This window comes from Pistacia vera, unplaced genomic scaffold (genome assembly GCF_008641045.1).
Source record: "Pistacia vera cultivar Batoury unplaced genomic scaffold, PisVer_v2 Contig233, whole genome shotgun sequence".
Classification (NCBI taxonomy): domain Eukaryota; kingdom Viridiplantae; phylum Streptophyta; class Magnoliopsida; order Sapindales; family Anacardiaceae; genus Pistacia; species Pistacia vera.
In genome coordinates this window covers 21,813-41,432 of record NW_022196039.1, presented here as the reverse complement: position 1 = coordinate 41,432, position 19,620 = coordinate 21,813, and the positions used below count along the sequence as shown (strand labels likewise).

Sequence of the window (19,620 nt, the reverse complement as noted above, 5' to 3'; positions counted from 1 at the left end):
ATGCTTTGCACTTATTTTTTGATGAGTTGATCATAGTGGTAATGATCCTGCCACAAGTTGCTTTGTTCCCTACTAATGCTAAGAGACTTTTGTAGTCTGTGATTCAGTTGCTCTTGTGATTCAAATCTTTTTTGGATGATTTTAGTGCACTTTTTGTCAGATTCTACTGAGTTCTCTTTCGCTGATTGTTTCTTGTTATATACCGGATATAATAGCAAGCAATAATTTAAAGATTACAATAACGTGATTTGGTGTGCTCTTGTGTTATTCAGTTATTCAAGTTAGGACCTGTTCAATCAGTTTGCATATCTGAAGGTTCAAATGACAAAAAAGAGGTACGTTAAACTTTTTTTTTTTAATTTTTTTTTTCTTCTATAAGTAGCGTGGATAGTATTTTAATCTTAAAATTGTGTTGTTTTTAACCTAATGTATGGAGACGGGACAGCTTAATTTATCTTTGATGCCTTACGGTTACTGGGTCTTTTTTGTCTCATTTTTCAGATTTTTAGTATTACTTAATTTGGGATTCGCTAGGTATATGGTTAAATTTTGTCTCCCTTTAAGATTTATGGTGGCAAATTTTGGTGGTGTCATTTTGCCAAATGGTCACTTTGATGATTTGCTTAACGGTTGATTCTGACATATACAATATGGTTATATGATATTAAAGCGGTACCAGATGTTACATTTTATTAACAGTATAACTATTGAACCAGAAATCATATTCAAGGGGAATCACTATCCAATTTAGAGACGAGGAAGAGAGCAGCGCCTTCCATTGTGCATTTGACCAATGGAATAAGGAAGTTGTTCAAGGTGCTACTTTGGAAATTTCCTTATAACTTATGTTGAAAAGATCAATGCTATCTCATTTCAACTTAAATGTTCAACTAACCTTATCATGTTTCTTTATTTTATTTTTCTGTTTGTAACTTGTTCATCATTTTCATTTATTGTTAATTTGGCTAAAGTTCCATGTAGCATGCTACTGATCTGTGTTTTGTGTGTGGTTATAAATATATATACATATGCATCGTGTCATCCCTTAATTCAAAGATTGTACGCTTTAACATTTACCCTGTGCTATTAAAGAGACATTGCTTCTTTCTCACACTTTTAATTGTTTTAAGATTTGTGAGGATTCATTTGTAAAAAAGTATGCATAAATATGGGAAAATAGTGTTTAATATCTTTGGCGTAAACTGATTGAGCATCTATTTAATCTCTTATCAAAAAGTATCTGAAGGGATATGCTTTCTGGAAGGTAATTAGAAGTTGATCTGCCAGTCTTAAAGTAAAAATGTTGCTCCTAAGTTTTTCCTTAAAAAAGGAAAAGGGTGCTGGACGAGGTTGAGAATTTTAGGTTCAAATATTACCTTTACGAAAAGGATTGTGAATATGGTTTTGTACACGCATTTTACTACACTTCTGTTGGTTTTCTCCTTCTATAGTTTTACTTCTTCCTTTATTTTTGTGCTGTATTTTATACTGGTTGTTACATCTTTATTTTATTGTTTTCCTCCCCAGGAACAGATTTAGCAAATGGAGTTGTTTCAGATTCTAAGAAGAGCAAGTTTGATGATAAAGTAGAGCCATATTCTGCTAAGATGTACTTCCATTATTATGGACAACTACTACACCAGCAGAATATGTTACAGGATTATGTGAGGACAGGTTATATGACAGACCTGAAAAATAGTTCCACCTTGTCATACATATATAATTTGGATTTGTTATGAGAAGCATGATTAATTTTCTCATGTTGTATTGTAGCACCGATATATATTATAACAATACGAGTAGATTTTATGTTCTAGAAGTGTCAAGAGAATTATATTTTACAATGATAAGGTTACCTTGATATGCCAATGATGTATGAGTACTTCTTTTTCAGGAACCTATTATGCTGCAGTTATTGAAAATCGTGCAGATTTTACTGGTCGTGTAGTTGTTGATGTTGGTGCTGGTAGCGGTATCTTGTCATTATTTGCTGCGCAGGTATGCTTAGCTTTTGAGTGGTAAAGCTTAATTATGCCTTGCTATGATTTTTTTATTTTTTTTTTATTTTGGCTTCTTGTGTGTGGTTTCTCAGTGCTCTCTAGATTGATCTTGTATTATGTTTCTTTCCCCAACTAGGCTGGTGCAAAACATGTTTACGCTGTTGAAGCATCTGAAATGGCTGAATATGCTCGCAAACTTATTGCTGAGAACCCATCATTGGGACAGAGAATAACTGTGAGATTTTCTAATACCACTAAACTTTTTGCCTGTTCTCTAGTTGGTATGTTATCTTCTTTTATTGAGGAAAGTATGTCTCCTATAATATAGGTAATCAAGGGTAAAGTTGAGGAAGTTGAACTGCCTGAGAAAGCAGATATTCTGATCTCGGAACCAATGGGTAAGTATATAAGTCATGATTCATTTTATTATCCTCGTGGATTGTAAAACTTCTTTATGCAATTATATTTGGCGGGGGTGGATTTTGTTCAGTCTGAAACTATTGAGCATTTTGAAAATGCTGGGAGTCAACATATAAAGTTGTGTTGCTTAATGAATATTGAACCAATTTTTTGAATTTTTTTTTTTTTTTTTTTTAAATTATCTCTACTTACTTTTGAGCATGGTTTGTAGGCACCTTATTAGTCAATGAAAGAATGTTGGAATCCTATGTGATTGCAAGAGATCGTTTTCTTGTCCCAAATGGGAAAATGTTTCCTACTGTTGGAAGGTAAATTTTCCCTTTTTTTGTTAATTCTTGAATGTCTTTGCACTTATTTTTTGATGAGTTGATCATAGTGGTAATGATCCTGCCACAAGTTGCTTTGTTCCCTACTAATGCTAAGAGACTTTTGTAGTCTGGTGATTCAGTTGCTCTTGTGATTGCAAATCTTTTTTGAGATGATTTTAGTGCAGCTTTTGTGTCAGATTCTACTGAGTTCTCTTTCGCTGATTGTTTACTTGTTATATACCGGATGTTTGTTGATGCTTACATCCTAGTGGCTCTCTCGGTTTTAAACATAGTTCCTCATATTCACATTTTCTCATGTTCATAGTATTGGGCATTAGCAATTGTTTAATCTCTGTTACTTTTTCTGATTTGGTGATTCAAAATTAAATTCTCTTGTAGGATTCATATGGCTCCCTTCAGTGATGAATATTTATTCGTTGAAATTGCAAATAAGGTATGCATATGTTTCAAATTATTCGTGTGTGTTGATGTTTTGAGTGTTAATATTTTCCATTTATCATAGTCATTCTTTTAAATTGATAACTTACTTTTTATCGTTTATCTTTCTTTAATCTTCTTTACAGGCTCTCTTTTGGCAGCAACAAAACTATTTTGGGGTTGATCTGACACCATTATATGGATGTGCATTCCAGGGTTACTTTTCTCAGGTCTTTTCTTTTCTTATTTCCAAAAAGACTGTTATGTGAATGTTTCTATGTCATATTTAATCTCTATTTAGATATATATATATATGTATATATATATATATTTATCTTGGGAAGTCAAAATAATCTTTTTATACCACCCACCCATATTGACCTTTACCCTGATTGAACAAGCGATGTTAAATAGGTTGAATGCATAACCAATATCCACATTGCAAGTTCCCTCCAATAATGCTTTCACAATTCTTCAAATTCGTTGAACGAAAGAGAAGTTTGAAAGCTGATAGTGGTTACTAATGACCTGGTTGTTGAGATATATAGGTTTGCATTGCATTAATTGGCTGTTGAGATGCTTTAATATTCCATTAATTGTTTTGATTACTTAAATTACCGTTGAATTATTTTATTAAATTAACTGATGGTGTCCATCTTGACATTTCATAAAGCCCGTGGTGGATGCTTTTGATCCGAGGTTACTGGTGGCTCCTGCCATATCTCACACGATAGATTTTACTAAAACAAAGGTATTGTTCAAACCTTTTAATTCAATCAGGGATTTGTGGATGCTTATGGCTATGCAGTTTCTGGTGGGATGGCCCTTCTGATTAGTTATTGTCGTGAAATTTATTTTCAACCAAACATCTCTCATTCTGTCTTCTTAGATGCTCCATATTCTTTGTTGGGCATACTGATTTATGATATTATCTAAATATCTTCCAAAAACTTTTCATGTGCCGTTGCTATCATCTTCAAATTTTTGTTTGATTTCAAATTTTATTCTTCAGAATATAGTTCACGGCTTTTGATGCTTGTTGGTCAAGTCATTACAGCTTTTTCTGTATTACTGTTTGCAGGAAGAGGACTTATATGAAATTGATATTCCATTGAGATTCATAGCCTCCGTAGGCACCAGAGTGCATGGTTTGGCTTGTTGGTTTGATGTACTATTTGATGGGAGGTAATACATTGAATTTCGGTCAGTCTATTTGCATCAAAGGGGTCGTGTCCTCATCTTGTGGGTTTTTGTTTTAACTGCTTTGCTCAACAGTACGGTGCAAAGGTGGCTTACTACTGCTCCGGGTGCTCCTACTACCCACTGGTACCAATTACGTTGTGTTCTCTCTCAGCCACTGTATGTCATGGCGGGACAAGAAATTACCGGCCAACTCCGCATGATTGCGCACAGTTCTCAGAGTTATACCATATATCTAACATTGTCAGGTTGCTACTTATCCTCTCTTGTGTTGATGTTGGTGATTTGTTTTCTTGGTTTTCTAACCAGTTATCGATCACAACTTAATTAGCTAAAATGTGGGGTCCTGGTGCCGAACAAGGAGGAATACTACAAACATCGTCATGCAAACTTGACCTCAAGGAACCCTATTACCGAATGTCTCAACCGCAAGCCTATGCCGTGGCACAAGATCAACAACCACATCCATTAATGCACGCACAGGTATCTACTTTCTGATTTAGATTTTTTATTCATCAGTTTTATTAAAAATGAATTAGTAATCTGAGGATCTGGAAATTTCTACTTGGGTATTACTCTTATGAAGAACTATATACTCCAAAATTTATTAACATTATTTCTCGTTCTCAATGTTCATGAAGATTTTGTAGTGATTTGGTTTACCCTTTTACCAGGATATACAAATTCAAGGCGAGGATTTAGAGGAGCCGGAGTTGCTGCAACAACAAATTCAAAATACAGGCGGTCAGCTCCAATAAGTAAAATTCATTCATATATGTTGGAATTCTAGATTTGTGTGAGGAATTTTTTTAACAAGATCACATGTTTGTAACATAATAACTGTTTTACCCTTGCGAGTTCGAGGGTTCCGCAGTTCTTGTCCTGCTCAATTTACACCCTCTTCATCATTTGTTCTGTTGACCCATTTTCACTTGCTCATCATTTATTCCATCCCTCTGTATATTAGACGGATGCGATTTGACATTCTTCTTGTTTGAGTGGGTGGCCATTTTGTACTATCACATTATGTTTTAACCAGTTTAAATAATCAAATCAAATCCAGTTGGTTGATGAAGCAAAGTAAATTCAGATTTTTTTTTTTCCTTAAACGGGAGTGTTCGAGTCAAGTTTGTATACACATCGACTAATCTTTGGGGGTCTTAGAGCTCTGTTTTAAAACCTGGACCGGATCGACCAGTCGAACCGGTTCAATCGAGAGCTAGCATCAAAACTAGTTCGGAAACATTCTAAACTTGCTTTTAACAATTAACCCGGATTTGGATTGGTTGAATAGTGACAAACCACTTATTCAACCGGATCGGTGGCACAACCGGGTCACCAAAAATCCCTAAAACAATTTCCCTTTTCCAATTTCCAGTTCTCCAGCTTCAATTTTTATCATAATTTAAATGTCTATTAAACATATCACAACATTTGATAGTAACAGTCAATGTTTCAAAATTTAAATTCATGGATTGCTGGATGGAAAATAATGATTGCAGCAAATACCAAACAGTCCAACCAACAAATTGCAACCCAATCAATAATTTCGAGAAAACCTTAGGCAAAGATGTCAAAAAGCCAACAAGATGCGTAAGTAGCCAACTAGCCATTGTCATTGTTTTAAAAATCGGACCGGAGGGCAAACCGCTCTGATAGCCGGGTCACCATTCAATCGGTCCAATCGGTTGGACCGCCGGTTGAACCGATGGTTTGACAGGTTTAAAATCTAAAAAAAACACCCATAATAATTACCATCAGACCCTAAAGGTTTGAAATCTAGCAAACACAACCCTGACCAAATGCAAATCGACGATCGATTGGGAAAGCAGCGGCGACACACCAGGGAGGGTAGATCGGATGATGGGGAGGATGAATCAGCAGCTAGCAAGTAGAGGCATCGCTGGAAAATGGCAGATCGGTGGCTGAGGAAGCCTGTCGATGTCGGAGAAGGTCGATCGACGCCGGGAAATGGAAGAAAAATCTTGCGGCGAAGGTGGACGATGAAACGTCACGCGACAGCTGGAGATGAAGCGTGACAGCGCCGGAGAAAGTCAAAACTCAGAAGGTGGTTTCCGACGTAAGGGAAGGTGGAAGGTCGCCGAAAAAGGGGAGGTCATTGCCGATTTGCATTTGGCCAGAGGGTGTGTTTGCTAGATTTGAAACCTTCAGGGACTGATGGTAATAATCAGGGGTGTGTTTGTTATGTTTTAAACTTTAAATAGTTAAAAAGAGTGAACCGACCCGGAGAAGGCCCCAGGTCCCGGTCCGATCCGGTTTTTAAAACAAAGGCCATTGTAGATCGAAAAAAAAAAAAAAATGCCAGGGAGAGAAGAAACAAGACGGCAGAAGAAGAGAAAAAAGAAATGGAAAAAAGGAAATCCAGTAGCCATGAAGCCTTCACCGTCCTTCACCGTGGTGGATAGATCCACCAGCCATGAAGCCTTCACCGTGGTGGATAGATCCAGTAGCCACGAAATCTACATCATGGCGGAGCAACCACGAAGCCTACACCGTTGAGGTCCAAACGGTAGCCATGGTAGATTGAAAAAAGAAGCAAGGGAGAGAAGAAAGGGAGACGATAGAAGAAGAGAGAAAGAAATGGGAAAAATAAATAAAAGTAAGGAATTTAGGATTTTCTTTATAAGTTTTGAAAAATCAATAATACCCTCTTTGAAACGACGTCATTTTGCATTTTAACTGACATCATTATAATGACGTCACCAGTCCAACGGGTTGGACCGATCAACCCGAGACCCAAGCCCTTGACCTAGTCAAGGCTCAAGTCGGGTTTTAAAATAGTGTCTTACAGTTAATGANTAATACCCTCTTTGAAACGGCGTCATTTTACATTTTAACTGACATCATTATAATGACATCACTAGTCCAACGGGTTGGATCGATCAACCCGAGACCCGAGCCCTTGACCTAGTTAAGGCTCAGGTCGGTTTTAAAATAGTGTCTTACAGTTAACGATCGAATAAACCTTTCAGTGGTCATCTTTATTAATTGAACTCAAAACCTCGTCCCTATTAACAATCGGGAAAATGTTACACCCACAATATCTTTTAATAAACTCTCTTACAATCTTAATGTGATAACTTGTAATTAGTCAAGTCGTAATGAATCTTACCTGATAAATTGCGATTGACCAATTACGAATTATCATATCGGGATTGAGAAAAAGTTTATAAGAAAAGATTGTAGGTTTAACATTATTCTTAACAATAGAGAGCAATTAAAAAACTTGTGTTGCTCTCTTGAGCACAGCAAGATACACTTTAGGGTCTGCTTGGGAGTTTCATGGTAGCAGTTATGAGGTAAACCACTGTAGCGGTTTTGAGAGTAAACCATCGTAGCGGTTTTGAAAGGTTTTTAGTTGCAGTTTTTAAAACACATAACCTGTACTTGAGAGTTTATTTTCTAGAGGTTCTAACAGTTTTTTAAAATGATAAATTTACATATGCCCATAAAAATACTCCAATTCTAACTAATGCTTTAGAGTTTTGTTTTTTCAATTATAAGGTAAGAGTTCTTTATTTGTTTTCTACTTATTAGTATTTTATAATTTCAAACGTGATAGTCTTTTTATCATTCTTCGCCATCCTTTGCAGCATCTGGAATGATTAAAAAATTTTAACTCTACTTCTCCAAGAAAGCATCTAGAAATGAGATTTTAATAATTTTTTTTTATATAATTGGGATAGTTTTATAGTGGATATGGTATTTGTGGAATAAAATTTTAGAACCAACCAAAACACCCCGATTTGAGATGTTTTATAAACCCCTCAAAAATACGCTACACTGGTTCTGGAGGGTTTTTGAGCCAGTTAAAACCAGTGTATAAAAAATCTGACAAGTAATGGTTTAAAAACACCTTAAAACCAGTCTAATTAAAAACCTCTCAAAACCAGTGGGAAAAAACTCCCAAACAGACCCTTAGGTTATTCTTCTTCTAAGAGATTATTTATTACTCCCAAAAAGCCCACGAACGCAGGGAAAATAAAAAAGAAAACAATAATTTTGATTGGCACCCCTTCATATCTTCTTTTCCGCTAGTATGTAAATGCAAAAATGGTTTATAAGTAAAGAATGAAATTGGAGTTTTTACAATTTGGGATTCTGAGAATCTGATAGCTTAATACCTTATATTATATGTTCATTATTTGTCTATGATCACCTGAGTAGATCTGGCTCGTATAAGGTATTCTCCACCCCCGCTGTCAATGTCAACTTTCAATCTCAATTGCTGCCAAAAATGAACTCCAAATCGACGTTGAAGGCTTGAAGCTTTATATATTGAACAAACCGGTTAAATCTTTCAGGTACCGGATTAAATGGTTTTCAGTTCCTCAACACTTCCAACTCTCAGCTGACAGCTGCCATAGAAGGAAGTGGTTGAACAGCAATAACATTATAACAGCGACCACAGAGTGTGGGGTGTTCTACAAATGATCCAACTTGCGGAGAGTAATTCCAACATCTTTCGCATTTTAAGCCCTCTGCATATGAGACACCAATCCAAACCCTATCCTTTTGTTGAATGAGATACTCTCCGGAATAAGGAATTTTCTCAATCAGTTCAATCGCCATTGACGGAATCACCTCTACCTGTATATTGTCATTTTTTGAAGAACTGAATGTGAGCATAGCTGAATCAAATTTTCACTCCATTATTAGGATGCCCATATATTGCAATCCTTTTCGATGAATAAACACGAGAACATGTTTCATTGTTTTTACAAACATAAACTAATTTCAACAAAAACAATTTTCAATTGTTGTATGAAAAGTTTTAAATAATTTTATTTCCTGATGGTGAAACTGACAGTTGGCAGTGACATCAAGCAATCAACACTAGCATTAGTTTGATTATGGTTCCAAAAACTAAGCTAGATAGTGTAAGTAACAAAGAAATTTTCATACCTGAGATGTTATGAATATACGTTGCAATGTATCTGCATCGGTTTTAGCTGCACACATTTCGTGCAATCTAGAAGCCAGACTAGCATCGCCCGTATGTAGATAAACCTTTGCCTCTAAACTTGAACCGATTAACTTCCCTGTACGAGCAACCTCCAGCACTTTATTTACCTCTGTTCTCAGCTGGTCAAGTTGAGTCAAATAAGACAGTAAACAATGTTCAGTAAGATCATCAAAACCAATAGCTAGCAAGTTTTTCATCTATACAAAAAGAATTTTTCGGTATTCCTTCTATAAACAGGGAATTTAGGGAACGACTGTTAGATTGCTTCGATTTACTTCACAGATATAAACATTGTAATCCGCAGCACTTGAAAGTTCAATAAGAACTTGCCAAAATAATATATAAAGGTGCTTTTAAGATCTAGAAACAAGCTAAGTTTATTGCAAAATCTATTCGGAGCCAAATATGAGAAAAAACATTCAGTACTACTGAATTTATTTGATTTCAATTCATTAAGATAACGAGATATTCATAAATAAATTTGCACTTCCCTCGGGCACTATCATAAGACAAAAGGAAAATTAGGAAAATTGAAAACATTAAAAAACTTAACCTACTTAGCTGTAATTGGGTGAAAACCATGATTACCTCAAGAATTTTTTCCCAGAAATCAATTTCTTCAACAGGGAAAGCAAGCCATCTTTCATTCAACATGGGCCATTTTGATTCAAAAACGAATTCAGCAGTAGAACCATCTTCAAGAGTATACTGAAAGGGGAGGTTTTGCCACACATCTTCAGCCAAATGTGGCAGAATTGGAGCAATTACCCTAACAATGGAAAGGAGATGCGCAGAGAGAACTGTTTGACAACTTCTTCTAGTAAAACTTGTTGTTCCCCTGAAAGTGATCGAATAACTAAGGTAGAGGATATAACTTTTAAAGATCACCTATCTTAATACTAAGGAAAAAAAAAAAAAAAAAAATCAAAAGATAAAGCCAAGGGTTTGAAATTGAAATTCCCTGAGTTAGATTCAAGCTGATATCCCTTATTATGCAAATATTTTTAGCTACAACAGCCCCGATGACCTCAAAGTGATGTATAAATTGTAGCCTCCACCATATTGTAAATTTTATTTTTTGAAGATTAGAAGTATATATGAGTACGCTTTGAGTATTGTTTTGTGCAAACATTTCCAAGATTTTAGAGGCTATAAACAAACATTTTACAATCTCATGTTTATCATAAGATACGAATAGTATTAAAAGGAATTTGGGTGTTTAAAACATGTGTAAATAATTTATCCATCATATGGAAGCAAAAGTTAGAGAAGCATATATTGTTTTTGGATAAGAAACTATAGATTTTGACAAGAAAACAAGAGAAGAAATCGATATCCAAGTAAACAACAAGAAAGAAAAAAGGATTACCCAACATAAAGTCGATCTTTGGCAACGTCGAAATAGAAATTCGACAAATCAACAATGACAAACCTTTGTATAATCTGAAAGACAAAAATTCTGTCACAATATTGGGAGTAGAAAAGGAATTCATGTTATTGATTAATGCCATATTAGAAATAAGATGTCACTGACTTATGAAGCAAGACAACTAATCACTACTGAAATATCCAAAATCAACAGCATAATAACAAGTACCTGGAAAATTTTAAAAAACTGATAGTTTTCGTAACTCTCTTTTATGTTCTTCACAACATTTTCAAGTTGAAATAGGGCATACTGATCAATAATGGGAAGATCATCATATGAAACAGAATTACCAACCTGCAAATGGCACAGTTTTTTGCATAACAAGATTAATATTGCTTCAAATAACCGCTAAAGACAAAGAAATTGCAGCTTGAGAAGAAAAAACAATTGCAAGCGATTAGTGTTGGAATGCAATATAAACTTCTTAGGCTATGAGGAAAGGGGGGAAAAACTGCAACAATTTTAACGCCAGTGTAAAAGTATCAGCTCAATTCTTGCAATGGCTTAAAACTTTAAGTTCAGTCATTGAAGATTTAGAACATACACTCCAATCATGCAGATTGGCCAAAAGGAATCTCAGTGTTCCTCGAAGCTTTCTGTATATGTCAGACATTTGACGGAGAATCTGAGGGCCAATCAATACATCACCTGTATAATCCACACTTGAAACCCAGAGTCGCAAAACATCAGCTCCATAGGCAGGTGCTTCCTGTCACCAAAAGAGGTTTATTCATGATTTACTGACCAAAATAGAAAAAATAAAAATAAATATAAACTAGAATTGGGACAATATCAACCACAAACTAACCTTTTGGTTTTTCCCCCCCTCAATCACCTTTTGTGGATCTACAACATTACCCAACGATTTGCTCATCTTAGAACCCTTTTCATCCAATACAAATCCGTGTGTTACAACACTTGAATATGGAGACTTTCCTGCACAAAAGAGAAGTGCTGGAGTTAGTTTTTATCAATGATGATCCCCAGAGATTTAAAATGCCCCTTATTGATGAAAAATAACATAAGGAGATAATAAATGACGTGTTTATCGCAGTACTTTTTTTTTTTTTTTGAACTTTTCCAACAAAAGCCTTCTATCATTGGACTTGAACATGTGAACAACAGTTCATGGAGTAGAAATCTAAGAGCATTGTGGAAAAGTGTGAACTCCAGAGTTAAGTCTTAGTGCACAGGACAGTGATTGACAAGACTCAGAACAAGACAGTAAATCGGTGATGGAACAAACAGCTATCCATGTCTTCATCATCTCCCAACAAAAAAATACATGAGATCGATGGCAATAGGATAACAACGATCTAGACAGTAGTGAAACAACAAAAAACTTGTACAACACATGTTGCATCTAAAAAATCTATTGTGACATGGAAAATTGCTTCAAGATGTCCATTACCTTTAGTTGCAATACATGTTAACAAAGAACTCTGGAACCATCCACGATGCTGGTCTGTACCTTCAAGGTACAAATCCGCAGGAAAACCAAGGCCATTTCTTTTTCCCAACACAGCAGCCCAAGAAGAACCTGGAATAGGATGTGAGAAACTAAGAAACACCAGATTCCTAGTAAAGTGCCATGTAAGATGTATTTGAAGAGATTTTTAAAACTGCAATGACATATTCAAGAACAAAGAGCAGATATGGAAATGCATGCAGAATTACAAGGTAATATTCATTCATGAGCCTATTTAAAAACTGACAAGGTTTATAGCAGCACATTACCAGAGTCGAACCAGACATCCATTGTATCAGTTCCCTTCTCATAGTCTGATGCTTTAGCACGATATTTGTCAGGAAGTAGATCCTCTACAGTCATGTACCACCATGCATCACTGCCCTTTTGAGATATTATAGCTGCCAAAATAAATTATCAGAGGTGCAAAAATCTGATATCAGGCCATAGATTATAAAACTTTAAAAATTTCAGGGAAAAAGTGGGATAAGCCATGACGCACAGGAAGAACTTAAAAAAATGTCGGATGCAGACTAGTAAAAGTAGACAAAGAAAACTAAAATCTATATATGCAGAAAGAATTATTGAGCTGTTCTTACACTTGATATGATCAATAGTCTCTCCATTCATAAGAGGTTCCTTTGATTCCACATGATAAAAGACTGGAATAGGAACTCCCCATGTTCTTTGTCTTGATATGCACCAGTCAGAGCGACTCGAAGTCATCGCAGAAATTCTGTTTACTGCCTGAACAATGGATTATCCAAACAGCCATTACATAAACAAGACACACCGATAGATATGTTACACTATCCACAAGCATTTATAATTCAAATTACAAAGTAAATCAAACATGTAACAAGTAGATTCTACTACAATTCTAAATCCAACAGCTTCAAAGTCTCACAGAATATGTGTATTAACAATGCCACATGAAAGTGGGTAAGAAATTGCTAAGACACTCAAAGTAGATAGATGCAACCTCAAACTAACCCTTAAAAAATGTTTTTTGAGGAAATAAAAAGTAAACATCAAAGTGGAACAGATAAAGTTAGCAAGTATTTGGAAAACACATATCTTCCATGAGTCCATCATTACAAACATAATTTTCATAATTGTATTTGTGATACAAAGGCATTCATTTCAGAAAGATCAACAATTCATATACTTGAAACATACTAACAAAATTTTCTTTTTGTACACCCATTCCTTCTATTAACCCAGATCCTAGCCAGACTGATATAGAATGAGTTGAAAACTGATTGTCATGATGCACAATAAAATAAGTTGCATAACTACAGTTTCAATAAGTTAACACAGCAGACGCCTTGTATCCATTACAAGCCCAATCCATATAGTTTTTATCATAATTACTCGAGATCAGTGCAGAGACATTTAATTGGCCAAACATTCCTCACTATAGTACTTCAGTTAATTTAAACACCAGTACCTGAGGAGGGATCCACTTTACTTGGCCAATTGCATCCATAGCAGCCTGGCGAAATCCTTCCACTGATGCAAACCATTGCTCAGTTGCCCTGAATATAGTGGGCTTTTTAGTTCGCCAATCATATGGATATTTGTGCTCTGCATAAGAGAGAAGATGGAGGAGCTTAATAAACAGACTGATAAAGATACCTTTTTTTTCATTAACAAGTAACCAGAATCCAATAACCAATTCTCTATACTTAAAAGGAAAAAAATAAAACTTACTGTATGACTCTTCCATGATAATGGACATTTGTTCATCCAAATAGTTCACAACAGCACCATTTCCATCTCCAAGTACATGAAGCCCACCGAACCGTCCAGCTTCCTCAGTAAACTTTCCATCATCATCTACAGGAGACAGTATAGGTAGTCCGTACTTCAGGGCAGTCACAAAATCCTCCTGACCATGACCAGGAGCTGTATGCACCAGTCCAGTTCCTGATTCAGTAGTAATATAATCTCCTCCAATGACAACTGGGCACTCCCTGTTATCTATTGGGTGAGCATACCTGAAATTACAATTAAGACTAGATTTTAGAAAATGCATAATGTAAACAATTCATTCTCTAGAGAACGAAAATTGAGTATACAAGTTTAGTTAAATTAAGAAGGAAAATTATGTAACCATTAGTAAATGATTGATCCCCAATGAATTCTGTGCATGATACACAAATTTTTATTTAAATCCAAACCTGCAGTTTTCAAGATCCGAACCCAACAATGTTTTCTTGACAACAAGCTTTGTGCCCCATTTTGCTTCTAATGTGGGCACAAGATCAGATGCTACAATAATGAAAAGCTTCTTCTGTTCCTTAAGAACATTTCCAATCCTTTTCTCTTTATTTTCAGGGATCACGGAAACACCTTCCAAGGATTGTACTTCAACAACTGCATATTGAAGTTTGGCATTCACTGCAACAGCTGAGAAAAAAGAAAACAAGAAAAAGTGAAAGAATGTTGGAAAAGAATTATTATAGTTCATCAAAATAGTATTAAAAGGGAATATGAATATCTCTTGCAAACACAAACAAAACATTTACTCTCTTTGTCAAACTGGCATAAATTCAATTGGCAGATTAAGCACCTCAGCATTTAAGGCAACCAGAGTAAAATATGTTCAAAACAACAATAATAGCACAGGTCTCTAGGATTAATAGTTTCTGCATCTTTACCAGTACATGATGATCTTTTTCAAAAGCATTATTCTCACCTTTCAGATAGCTCAATCACAAAAGAATGATATTACCAAGAGAATCATGAATACTGCAACCTCCTAAGATCAAATACAAAAGAAAACTCAACACAACATCCATATTGATAAAATATAAAAGAATGATACCAGATTGTTTCGAGTATTATTCTTGTTTTCTACTCTGAATTTGAAAAAGGACGTATAAATATTTAATCAAAACTGATATTATTGTGACTGCTGAAATTAGCAAAACCTTAAGCATAAATACTTATTTCAATGCCAATATTAATATACTAAAACAATTATACAAAAACTACAACCAAATGATGACTCACCGGCATTTGCTGGGACAGTCCATGGAGTTGTTGTCCATATGGCCAAGCACAAATCTGGAAAGAATTCTTTTAATAAGCCATCAGAAGTTGGAGATGCACTCAATATCCTGAAAATGGCATATATGCTTCTTGAAACATGTCCCTCAGGATACTGCATTAGGAAAGAGCACATTCAAAATATTTTGAGAACGTCACTCTTCAAAAATGATTGGAGACAAATGCTGTCACTAATCATAAATTTCTATTATTACAAGATTAGATTGTTATCTAGACTAAATCCAGAGAGTATAAGGTGAAATGGACAGAGTTGAATACAGTTTAATCATTGTAGGTTTAATACAAGGATGTAAAGAAGGTACAGTCAGAACTTAAATTACCTCCAATTCAGCCTCTGCAAGAGCAGTACGTGATGAAGGACTCCAGTGAACTGGTTTCTTGCCCCGATATATATACCCTTCAAGGGCCATCTGGCCAAACACTTCAATCTAGCAGATGATATGATGATTAAGAAACAATTCATCAGAAAGTCACAAAATTTAAGTGCTCACACAACATACAAATCAATGTGAAACAGGCAAAGACATCTTCTCATTTGTTGTACAAATTGGCACAGACATTTAAACATGTCTAGTCAAGAAAAAGTATAGAACTAGGTATCGACATAGCATTTTCATTAGTTTGAAGCTTTATATGGAGGTAACTATAAAGTGCAGTTGCTTGAATTTACACAAAACTAGAAGAAGTGCAGGGTTATAAATCATGATTTGACTCAAACACCAATATAAGTACAGTAAAGAAAGGCAATACCAGTTACCTGTGCAGCCTCATATTCAGGATCGAGAGTTAGATAAGGGTTATTCCAGTCTGCCCATACTCCATAGCGCTAAAAACATTAAAACTTAAAAGGATCAAATCACTGGATCAAAATCTATTAATTAATGATTTGCATTATTTGTCAAATAATGGGAAACAAAACTACTTCCAATATAAACATATAAACCTCAAATGATTACAAAGTAATATTTAGAGGAGAAGTCAACATGATAGTATGGGTAAAAAGAGTAATCAACAACAAAGAGCAAATAAACAAGGATGTCACCTTAAAAGATGCCATCTGAGCTTTGACTGTTGCTTTGGCAAATTTGGCAGCCTTTGCTCTTAACTTTGTTGGTGTGAGGTCCTTTTTGGCATCTTGATCCAATGACTGCAGAACTGATATAATTCAAATGGCAGTCAAATCCCATAAGAGTTGAGCTCGTAACTTCTCATTGAATTTCCATATAACTCAAAGATAAAAAATTTTAGTTTAACCAATTGAAATGACTCAATAATTATTACATTGAAAATGGTGAAAATATTCACTGTAATTGTGTATAGCTTTATCGGCGTCACCAATTCCATAAGGATCAATCAGATTTCACGTTGAACCTAAAAAAAGGCCAATAACAATGCCAACTATCAAATAGATACTTGCCTTTCAACTCAATTGGGAGGCCGTGACAGTCCCAACCAGGCACATAATGAACTTTATAATTTTGGAGAAGCTGCCCCATAAACAAAAAACAAAAAAAATAAACAAAAAAAATAAAAAATTAAATAAATAAATAAAATAAGAAGACAGTGAAGACCAGTAAATGTGATTGTAATTTCAATAATAAAACAAGAATTATCCAAGAAGAAGAAGATATTACAATTAAATGTGCACAAAGATTTCATATCTTTATAGACCATAATCGAAACAAAACATAAGCCTGAATATAGTAATTCAAAAGTTGAGTATAAGTGGTAATTTCAGTCTTCATTAGTACTCTAAGTAGATAGAGTTCTCCACAAACTGATAAATTAATCAATCTAGATGAGAACTGTTTAGGCAAATCAAACAGCCTGATTTAAGGAATGTGGTTCAGACATGAGTTCAAAGTTGTGAACAGTATTGGGATAGCCCGCATGTGAACTTCTTGGCCGTGAATATCCAATAACCATGATTAATGGGCAAAATAGCCTCTCAACAATTCCAAACCTCTTGAACCTAGGTTAAAGTTATGTAATTTACTCAGAATTAACACTTCACCAACAGCTGGCTGCAGTTCCTTCAATGTTGTTCAGAATTTTAACTGGTGGATTCAACCTTTGATGGAGCCTCTATACAAAAGCAACTTAGCACAAAACTGCTTTGACTGAAAAAATCTACTTGGTTTATGTGAGATATAGATCAATTTTCCCCCTTTTTTTGGCATGGGCACAGTGGAACTAATCCATGTGTGCGTTCATACAAATACATCGTAACAGAATCATACGTGCCTTCAACATGTTCATCATTTCTTTAACATGATTTCATTTGCAAGATTAAGAGTATTGATTTAAATGCATAATTAATAATAAATTTCTGAGCTATGGAAGGAAGTTACCTTATAACGATTAATGATATCCTTCAATATCTTATTCAGAGCATGGCCCATGTGAAGGTCTCCATTGGCATATGGAGGACCATCATGAAGAACAAAATTTCCCTGACAAAAGTTACTAAAGTTAGATAATAACTTCAAATTCTTTTTCTTAAGGAGCTCAGTGGTAGCTATGAAACCCACCCCATCATTGTTATCAGCAACCTTCTTGAAAACCTGATGGGCATCCCATAATTTCTGAATTTCAGGCTCCCTAACCAAAGCATTAGCTCTCATGCCAAAAGTTGTTTTCGGCAAATCAACTGTGTGCTTGTACTTTCCCTCTTCTTGCTTTTGCCCTGAAAATACCGAGAACACCAAAGAAGGCAATGAAATTTTATGTGCATCCTCTAGAAAAGGTAACATAGCAATGGAACTTCTCAACGAAGTTGTGTAGCTGAACGACTCCAAAAAAGCACCACATATTCGAAGAATGAAAAGATTACATTTTAATTAACAAATGATTAAAACAATACACACCTTCAGCTGCTTTCTTTGCAGCCATAACAGGTCCTCGTGATCTTCGCTTTGAAGAAGAACAAAACTCATCACCTGAGTAAGTTGAATAACGCGTCATATTTAAGAAAGAGAAGACTCTGACCGACGAGCTTCCTTTGAAATCAAATAATTTAACAGAAGCTGTTCTCCTAAAAGATGAGCAAGTTCTTTGCGACAAGACCTGAACATTTAACAATACAATTAATCAGTACTAATGTAGATTCTCTCTATTGTAAAATCAATATACTTAAACCATGTACTCAAAGTAATGCACAACAACTTACACCAAAATAAGACAGAAAGCAATAATACAATCAAACACAAAATTTAAGTGGTTACATGAAACAAGGCCTACCGACGTCAAAGAAAATCACTAAGAAAATAGACAATTTGTACAAAGCTAAATAGCTCTCAAGTCTAAATGTAAAACCTCAATCGTTAACCGCACTCTCATCTCACACATTAAATGAAATGAGAAAACCACTATTGTTCTCATGCACTCTTTCACTCTCTAGCTCTCTCTCACTCACTCATTATCTCAAACTTTTGCACACCGCAAAAGTTCTTATTACTAACACACACTTTAGTCAGTCCTCAGATTATCAACATTTGTGTAAAAAATATCAAACATTTTATCCGATTAAAATTACTTTCTGAATACAGAACTAAACACGTTGGCAGATTAATATCATCAACAAATCAACTCCCTCTCTAAAAGACATTTTATCGAGCAATAAATGCACAACAATTAAAAAATCGAAATTAAATCAAAACACAATACATAGAGCGAAAATTATACTCAATTACACAAAAATTCAATAGAACTAATTCAAAACCAGAAAAACCTCAGTTCGTATACAGAGAAACCTTAAGAAAATAAAATGGCACAAGCAAGCTTCCACGTTCTCTTTCTCTTCAACAACGGATTTATAAAACTAAAAAATGCGTAGAACTTAAAAAACGAATTATGAACAAGTGAAAGCAAGTTAAAATAAAGCTAAAAATGAAAGTTACGGAGCTATTCGTACTGTATACGAAGAGCTCTGCATCATGGCAATAGTGGCTTCTCTGGGAGTTGATACAGAGGAATTTGCAGCAAATGACTTTAAAATGAAGGACATTTTTGTTCGCTTATTTATCTATTTCGATAATTTCAGTCCTGATTCATTTACTACAGAGCTGCTCCATCGTCTGAGAGTACTGAGAGGGAAATATCGTGTGGATAATTGAACCAAACCTCTCAGCCTTTTATTTTGAACCTCCCCCTTTTAAATTTCGTTATATATGATAACCTCCGACTCATGAATGAACTTTGAGTTGAGGTGTAATAATAATAATTAATTAATTATAAATTATAAAAATATCTCTTAATATATATTTAAGGGAAGTCTAAATAAATAAAACCAGCTT

The 19,620-nt window shown here is 35.0% G+C and overlaps 2 protein-coding genes across 3 annotated transcripts; one reads left to right on the top strand and one right to left on the bottom strand.

Annotated features, from left to right (window-relative positions):
* Positions 1-274: 274 nt before the first annotated feature.
* Positions 275-5,139, top strand: LOC116131419 (probable histone-arginine methyltransferase 1.3). 2 transcript variants are annotated; one of them, XM_031417063.1, is made up of 14 exons: positions 275-335; positions 717-816; positions 1,534-1,674; positions 1,895-1,998; positions 2,137-2,235; positions 2,329-2,398; positions 2,632-2,728; positions 3,128-3,182; positions 3,313-3,396; positions 3,840-3,917; positions 4,248-4,351; positions 4,442-4,614; positions 4,698-4,849; positions 5,041-5,139. In XM_031417063.1, the coding sequence occupies exons 3-14, from the start codon at positions 1,608-1,610 to the stop codon at positions 5,122-5,124; spliced, it is 1,167 nt and encodes a 388-aa protein (XP_031272923.1). In that variant the 5' UTR covers positions 275-335; positions 717-816; positions 1,534-1,607; the 3' UTR covers positions 5,125-5,139. The 2 variants fall into 2 exon arrangements, with proteins under 2 accessions (XP_031272923.1, XP_031272922.1); XM_031417062.1 differs by having other exon boundaries at positions 1,528-1,674.
* Positions 5,140-8,369: 3,230 nt separating this feature from the next.
* On the bottom strand, positions 8,370-19,463 carry LOC116131429 (isoleucine--tRNA ligase, chloroplastic/mitochondrial). The gene is made up of 22 exons (XM_031417079.1): positions 19,239-19,463; positions 18,193-18,391; positions 17,857-18,011; positions 17,677-17,778; positions 16,743-16,812; positions 16,368-16,480; positions 16,083-16,151; positions 15,646-15,753; positions 15,269-15,419; positions 14,434-14,662; positions 13,964-14,250; positions 13,701-13,837; positions 12,850-12,997; positions 12,520-12,651; positions 12,194-12,322; positions 11,591-11,718; positions 11,327-11,491; positions 10,951-11,076; positions 10,723-10,796; positions 9,942-10,191; positions 9,293-9,472; positions 8,370-8,977 (listed from the first exon to the last, which is right to left on the bottom strand). The coding sequence occupies exons 1-22, from the start codon at positions 19,329-19,331 to the stop codon at positions 8,735-8,737; spliced, it is 3,288 nt and encodes a 1,095-aa protein (XP_031272939.1). The 5' UTR covers positions 19,332-19,463; the 3' UTR covers positions 8,370-8,734.
* Between the last annotated feature and the right edge of the window lie 157 nt (positions 19,464-19,620).